An 8,498-nucleotide genomic window follows, 5' to 3' on the forward strand; every position below is an offset into this window, starting at 1 on the left:
CGATCTCCTTTGGCTGAAACAATGTTGGTAAGGATACAGTTTCTGATTCGATTTGTGGTAGGAGAAATGGACCAGTGCACATTGGGCCAGCGAGCCGATTTTTCGACGAAAATTCCAATTTTCCATAGCAAGTAAACATATTTTAATAAAAAAATTTGAATAGTATATACTTTGACTAAAATGAATCAAAATATTTTAATTGTTTTAATGCATCCCTGAAATTTTGGCAGCCCTTCAAAGTCAGTTGTCTGATTGCATGCGTGCAAAACTAAAAAGCGCGGGAAAGATTTTGTTTACTTGCGAGCGTGCCAACATTGTTGTGGTTTAAGCAATTTTCACTAAAATTATGGAAACGAAAGACAAAGGTATGTAGAATATTTGTATTAAAAAAGACTTTGTTCATGTTTGATAATGTGTTCTTTGTGTGCGTTTATTTGTGTTGTCCAAGAGTAGAAAAAAGCTAACCTGCTAACCCGTCTGTTGTGGATTATAACAAATTTTGTGCCAACTTTTGCCAAAAAGTAACTATCTGTCATTAAAGTGCAAAGTGTATATAAACTAATTTTATTAAGGTTTTTTGCTCCATTTTGCACCGATATGTATAAATCCCACATATTGTAGCTGCATTGCAGAAAGGAGGGCGATTGCACAACCTAAGCTACTAGCTAAATTCTTAGGTCTTGATGAATTTCTCATTGCCTATTTTGACAATATTTTAATTTCAATTTCTTGCCACCTACCAATTGATCCAACTAAATTTTAAAAATATTGTCAGAAAACCATATCACTATATATGTCCTTGTATCCATGGTTTCCAATGTCAGCAACAGTCCATAAAGTGTTAATGCACGGATACCAATAGTAGAAGCATCAATCCTTCCATTAGGTGTTCTCGGCGAGAACGCCTCAGAAGCTCGCTACAAATACTATAAGAGTGACAGGAGGTTACATGCTCGATAGAGTACACGGCAGAACAACATGGCAGACGTTTTCCACAGAGCAATGGATTCCTCAGATCCTCTTGTGTCAAGCATCTTTTTAACAAAAAGATTGGGTCACCAAAATAAACTACCCCTACCAGCAGACGTAATCGAACTTTTGGAATCACCTTGCTATATTCTTGTAACATGAACAATAATAACAATGTTCCCGATTTTGATGCTAGCAATAATGATAGTGATTCAAATTCTGACTTTGAAAATCCGTTTTCAATAGAAATTGATGTAGAAGACGACTGTTAGGAACATTTTTAAATGTCAAATACCCATTTATAGTCATTTTGAATGCATTGTTATTTTTTTACTTATTAATATTAAGGTTAAGTGTTAAAAAAATGAATTAAAAACATTTGTTGAATTTAACGAGTGCTAGCAATATTTATTACCGTACAAGTATCAATAAGAGAAAACCTATCTCATATGGGCGGCTAGGGAAGGCGTGGTCAGATCAGTCTGAAACTTAGATATATTAATATGTGCATCGACACTATCATATGCACCAAATTTTAAGAAGCTAGCTTTAAAACTTTAATTTTCGTCGAAAAATCGGCTCGCTGGCCCAATGTGCAGTGGCAGGGTTCGGCTGGAAAACGCTTCGGAGATGTGAAGAAGAGTTTCGGCTGTATCTTCGTCGCTGCGGGCCTAGCTAACTGATTTGTTTCGTATCGGAGTGACTGTTTCGATTGGAGAGCTCAGATTTTGGTGTGCCCCCCACAGAGGATGTTTTGTACTGGTTGGCGAAAGTTTTCCGATGTTCTGCAGTTGTGAATTTTCAGCGTCTTTCTTCAAGACTCGGTTTAGTGTGCAAGTTGCTTCCTTAAGACGTTGTTGTCAAGATGGCGATCGGTTGGTGTGCCAAGCACGTCGCAGACGCCTCTTTTTCAGTACAAACTGTTGCAGATTAATTTTGAAATGGTTGGAGTGCACGTTCTTCAATCGTGGTGTTGAAATAGTGGCTGCTGCCACGAGTTCATCTTCAAGTGCAACGGTGGAGCAGTCGATGTACGCTTCGATGTTGAGCTGCGGGGTTAATTCGATGTGGGAACTTACATACTTTTTATATTTGACCCAGTTTGTTCTGGGCGATGTCAGTCTCCGGGGGTGATCTGTAGTTTCTGGGCTTTGAAGAAGAGTTATTAGCAGTGGCGAATGGTCAGATGAAAGGTCCGAAAGCGCTTATTATATTGCGTGGTATATTTTTTGGTGAAAGTGGTGTTTGATGAGTTCCCTGATTCGGATGCTGTGCCGTAGAAGGTGTAGCCTCTCTGGGTTTTCCGTTCCTGTTGGAGAATCCCTTCTGGGTATTTAGCTGTCCAAATGAGGATCATGCAGCCGTCCCGAAAAATACTTCCGGCGTCGATTTTGAGTAAGTGTACACGTTTTGACTGTTTTGGTGGCGCGTTTTTCTCACTCGTCGCATACGGTCTTTCAACTCCTTGTAGACCTCATAGCCCCTGTAGTTTGGCGTGTGATTTCATCCGCAGTTTTCACATTTCTTCTTTAGGGGGTCTTCCTTGTGGGCAGGGCCATTAGCGGAATTGTGAAATTCTCCACAAACTACACAGACTGATCGAAGTGTGCAGTTTGTCCTGGTGTGTCCATTCTCCTGACAGTTTGTACATTGCACTGGGCCGTTTCTTTTATGTGGCTCTCTCACCTAAATTCTTCGGTGCAATAAGTATTGGGGGTTACGTCAAGCTCGATTCATTTTAGTACAACTTGCAAGCCCTTGCTGCTTTTTAGTTGGTACGTGTAGTAGTTTAGTAGACATCGCAGTCAATTCCGCGATAAGATCCGTTGCTGTAGAAGTTGTTGGTTTTGCTGCTTTTGCTGTTTGGTGCGATTGCAGAAGTTTTACCGCTGCATGTTGCTGATGCGCCAAGGGTCGGCTATGATGGTGGGTGGTTTTACATTAAGAACTCCACGCCGTTGGAGTGGGAGTAACAGTGAGAAGAGAGGGTGAGCACGATCGTGCTCTTTGGGTATCGACTGACAGTACAGCCGGGTTGCTCTTTGTAGAGATATACGAGAAGTACCCCACTCTTCGGCTCACCGAATATAGTATAGTATAGTACGGCACGATTCGCGAGAAGATAGACGCGAGATAAGAAAATATAAGTAAAAGTCCAAAGAAAAAAATAATATGTTCAGTTTACTGCTTGTCCCGATAGTTTGAGAGCGAACCGATCAGCTGATCGTTCGCTCATCTAGACCTGTGTAGGGCGAGGGCAGAGAAAAGGAAACGCAACCAGAACCAACAGTCTGCACGGTCGAACAACGCTGAACGCACGCCGCCGGTCTAACGAAATTTTCACTTTATCATACACTTGTTAATCTTGAAATCAGAATAATTATAACGCTTTGAATTTATCCTTTTGTGTTTGCCTTTGCCTGGGAACCTCTCGTACAATGACCCCTCGTCATTCGGCGACGTCATCCAACCTTTCCTCGAAAAATTTACTTCTCGCTACGGCTCGTATTATGGTACGAAACCCGGCCAACGGCCTGCAAGCAGTAATAAACGCTCTCGTCGATCAAGGATCCTAGGCAACCATAGTATCTGAACACGTTGTTCAGTCCCTTCATTTGAACCGATCTGCCGTCAGAGCATCCATTTTTGGGGTAGGGCAAGGGGGCGGTCGTCGTTGCAAGTATACGGTCAACTTTGAAATCAACAGTATTATTAATTCCAATTTTTCTTTAGATGTTGATTCAGCATATGTGCAGTGCTGCCAGAAACTCCAAAGCAGAAATTGATAGATTTAAAAAAAAAAGTTGCTAGAAATTGCTAAAAATTCTTCGAAAATAGCCAAAAAAATGCTAGATGATTTAAATTTAACTTTTAAACTAATTAAATGCCAGATGAGTTAAATTTAACTTTTAAACTAATTATGCATGTAAATGATCGCTTGTCGCCATCGCCGAGTGTTTTGCAATGTATAGGTATAGTGCCGCTTCTTGTTCCTCCGTTTTCGTGGACTTTTGATGGAACAACTCATTTTTTTGTGTAACAGCGCCCATCGCAGCCACGTGTTCTTTTGATGCAATACGCACAATAGGCCCTGTTAGTGTCCGTGCAGTCCTTGCGAATCCACTCCTTAAACTCGTCGTAGCGCAGCCAGGCATCCCGAAAATGTTGTTTGTAAATTTTTGGCATCTCTACCGACACAACACAGCACAAAAGTGACCAAAAGTGTTCATATGATTGAACCACTGAGTTAAAAAATAATTCCGATATCTTTGTGAACCATTTTCGATCGTAATTGGTTCAGTAAATTGGAATAGGTATAAAAAAAGTTCAAAATAATTAAGAAAAATAACAAAATGTTTAGTTTTGTAATAAAGTTGCTAAAATTGCAAAAAAAAAAAAGTTGCTAGATTTGTTGCTAATAGCAAATCGAAAAAAAAGTAGCAAATTTTTTTAAAAGTTGCTAGATCTAGCAACTAAATAGCTAAATTGGCAGCCCTGCATATGTGCTCAATTCCGTAACATCCTGCCTCCCCAGTCTCAGCTTCTCGCCGAAGTGATGGGATCACATCCAAGGGCTCCCGTTGGCTGATCCAAATTATTACAGATCGAAACGAGTTGATCTCATCTTGGGAGTGGACCTGTTGGCACAAATCATGTTGCCAGACACGAAGATTGGATTGCCCGACGAACCCATAGCTCAAAATACCCGTTTGGGATGGATACTATCTGGGCGAGCAGAAGGAGTTACAAAATCTTCATTGCACTCAGACCCTGTTAAGTTGGGACACTACAGATCCTATAACAGCTTTAGGAATGTATTGGCTCCCAAACAAGGACTGTTTTAAATACCAGATCAACTTCGAGATGCCAGTCAGCTCCACAAAGAGGATGATCCTATCCAGTATAGCAAGGTTGTTTGACCCGCTAGGTCTCATTGCGCCGGTCATCATCTCGGGAAACTTATATTGAAGGAGGTTACCATGGCCAAAACAAAGCAGGCAGATGGCATGCAGACGGTTCTGGACTGGGACGACGCGGTTCCTGATAATATCGCAGAGCGATGGCGAGTATTTCGAGACAACTTACTGAGGATCGGCGAGATAAACGTGATCGGTGGATCCATTACACCCCATCTTCAATATCCTCAGTGCAGATGCATGCATTTTGCGACGGATCTTCCACATCTTATGCAGCTGCTGTGTACCTAAGAGTAGAGCATCAGGACGGAAGATGCTATACAACTCTGATGGCAGCAAAATCAATGATTACTCACACCAAGCCCTTAACTATACCTCGAACAGAGTTAAGTGGAGCGGTATTGGCCATCAAATTGGTGAGGTGGCTAACTATGGCTAAGTTTCTGAGCTGCTTTCTGGTCCAGACTTTCTATTGGACGGATGCTACAATTGTGCTGCACTGGTTGTATGGAGACGTCAATAGATGGAAGACCTTTGTTGCGAATAGAGTCGTCTTCGTTTTGAATCATTCCTCGCCAATTCAGTGGAGGCACGTTAGCTCTACCGAGAATCCAGCGGATTGCGCTACACGCGGTCTCACTCCCATTGAGCTAAAGGACTTCGAGCTGTGGTGGCGAGGGCCATCGACAGATTTCGGTCAAATTGGCATTAACGACGCCGCTTTAGAGGCAAAGGTGGCCAAAATGCGAGTTCACCATGCAGTCCCGCAGCCGTCGTTTCTTGAGAGATTTTCAACACTCAGCCAGGCTTTACGAGTCACAGGCTACATCATGCGCTTCAAGGACAACGCGTCCGGCAAGGTAGACAGACGCCTTGGGCACTTAATAACTGAAGAGCTCGACTACGCTTTATTAGCCGTCGTGCGTATCGTACAACGCGAATCGTTCGCAACCGACTTGTCTGCAGTAAGGAACTCCAAACGGTTGCCCTCGCGGAGCAAATTATTAAATTTGTCGCCGATATTAGAGGAAGGCATCTTGCGGGTGAGGGGACGACTTCGCCATTCTAGTTTGTCGCACGAACGTCGTCATCCGATAATCCTGCCAAGCTCTCATCATTTCACCGAATTAGTAATACGTCACTCTCACTATCTAACCCCGCACGGAGGCGCGCAGTTGACTTTGGCACACGCGCGTCAGCGTTTTTGTATCCTGACAGGACGGCAAGCAGTTCGAAGGGTTATACGGAAATGTGTTCGCTGCTTCAGAACGCGACCAACTACTACGGCTCAGCTTATGGGAGACTTGCCCGTTCATCGAGTCAACCCTCCTAGTCGACCATTCATTGCCACTGGTATCGACTACACAGGCGCAATAGAGATTAAAGCAGCGCGTCTACGAGGCACTAGCTTTTACAAGGGATACATCGCTGTGTTCATTTGTCTCGCAACCAAAGCGGTGCATTTGGAGGCGGTGACAGGTCTCACCACGGAACATTTTTTACTGGCTCTGGACAGATTCACCGGGCGACGAGGAATGGTTCAGCACCTTTACAGTGACAACGGTACCAACTTTGTTGGTGCAAACAATGTAATGAAGACGGTGTACGGTCAGCTTCAAGCGGATTACGAGAAGCTCATCGCCCCCAAGCTTGCATCGCAGCGCACAACATGGCACTTCAATCCTCCTCTGTCACCTAACTTTGGTGGGCTTTGGGAGGCCAATGTAAAGTCGGTTAAACACCATCTAAAGAGAGTCATTGCAGATCGTCGGCTTACCTACGAAGAGTTGTCTACGGTGCTCGTAAGCATAGAAGCGTGTCTCAACTCAAGGCCGCTTTGCCCTCTCACGGCTGACCCGGACGATCTAGAAGTGCTTACCCCAGCGCACTTTCTCATCGGAGACTCAATGCTGGCGCCGCCGGAATATCAACCACCATCCAGATCCTTCGCAGAGCAGTTTCTCATCCAGCAGACGATGATACGACATTTCTGGAAGGCGTGGAGTCGTGACTGGTTAGCGCATCTTCAGCAAAGGCCAAAGTGGTGTCAGGAGACCGAAAGCTTTCAGCTTAACGACCTTGTCATTATCAAGGACGACAGGTTCCCCCCATCGCAATGGTTGCTCGGGCGTGTTATGGAGTTGCACCCAGGGACGGACGCACTGGTCCGGGTGGTGACAGTTAAAACTTAGCAGCTCTGTCCGCTGCCAATCCGCGCCTAGGCGCACTCACCTCGATTTATAGACTGTATCTTGCGCACACATCTTGCTCTCATCTCTCCATATTAGATACCGAGGATACGCATCCGAGCTCGCACCACAGCCTGGTGGACCCGGACAAGCGAGGATGTCTCATGCTAGGTCTAGCATTGGCGGGCGGCATATTCAGTTTACTGCTTGTCCCGATAGTTTGAGAGCGAACCGATCAGCTGATCGTTCGCTCATCTGGACCTGTGTAGGGCGAGGGCAGAAAAAAGGAAACGCAACCAGAACCAACAGTCTGCACGGTCGAACAACGCTGAACGCACGCCGCTTGTCTAACGAAATTTGCACTTTATCATACACTTGTTAATCTTGAAATCAGAATAATTATAACGCTTTGAATTTATCCTTATGTGTTTGCCTTTGCCTGGGAACCTCTCGTACAATGACCCCTCGTTGACTTAATACAAGGGGACACAACTGAACATAATAGTAAGATAAATTTTGTGGCAATGAAGTTAGTATTAATTGTTTTAGGAGCGGCAGAGAGTCAAGATTTGAGATTATAGGAAAAAGTAGTAAAGAAGCCCTTTATTACAAATGTAGTAAGCTCTAGAAGGCTTGTGATAATAATAAATCCGTGTTGACGGGGAGAAATACTTGATCTACAAAGGCGCTGCAAATGAGGAGTAATGATTTTTCAAATAGCTTAGGAATAGCTGACAACTTAGAAATACCTCTATAGTTACTGGCTTCTAACTTGCCAACGAAGTTATAAAACTGTTTCGGGTCGTGAGAGAACTGGACCTTACAGCGGATTAAGTAACTATTATAACACTGAGCATTAAGCACGGTAAATCTTGACCGAGCACTTGAATATCTAGTAAGCACAGATTGAGAACCGTTATTTTTATATTTTCTAAAAAGTCTGGAATTTATATTTCTTAAGTGTGTCAACTCTTTGCTAAACCAAGGTGATTTATTGGAAATTGACGAATAGTACCACGGAACACAGGAATTAAAAAAATAGTTTATTGCAGTGTAAAAAACATTAACTGCGTCGGACATATTATTTCATAAGTAAAGATCAGACCAATTAAAGCCAGAAATAAAAATATTCAGCGTCAGAAAGTCTGCCTTGCGAAAATAATGTATTCGCTTGGATGATTTTTCTTCTATAACTCTACCCGTGTCAAATGAAAGTTCGATTGTAGGGTGATATGGATCTTCAGGTTGCGTGAGTGGTGCTACTCTGGACAGAAACACACCTTCAGGATTTGATACAAAACACAAATCAAGTAGGCGACCTAGTGAATTTCGAACATGATTTACTTGAGATAAGGATATGTCAAGCAGGCCGTCAATAAAATCATGCTGTGCTATAGGTAGTAAGTCATTCGATCCATCCTCA

General features: G+C 43.2%; 1 protein-coding gene across 1 annotated transcript; it reads left to right on the forward strand.

Annotated features, from left to right (window-relative positions):
- Positions 1 to 4,949: 4,949 nt before the first annotated feature.
- Positions 4,950 to 7,299, forward strand: LOC123037932. Its single transcript, XM_044460794.1, has 3 exons — positions 4,950 to 5,082; positions 5,163 to 6,893; positions 7,175 to 7,299. Exons 1-3 carry the CDS (start codon positions 4,950 to 4,952, stop codon positions 7,297 to 7,299), a joined length of 1,989 nt encoding a protein of 662 aa, XP_044316729.1.
- The last annotated feature ends 1,199 nt before the right edge of the window (positions 7,300 to 8,498 follow it).

This window comes from Drosophila rhopaloa, unplaced genomic scaffold (genome assembly GCF_018152115.1).
Source record: "Drosophila rhopaloa isolate 14029-0021.01 unplaced genomic scaffold, ASM1815211v1 contig_224, whole genome shotgun sequence".
Classification (NCBI taxonomy): Eukaryota; Metazoa; Arthropoda; class Insecta; order Diptera; family Drosophilidae; genus Drosophila; species Drosophila rhopaloa.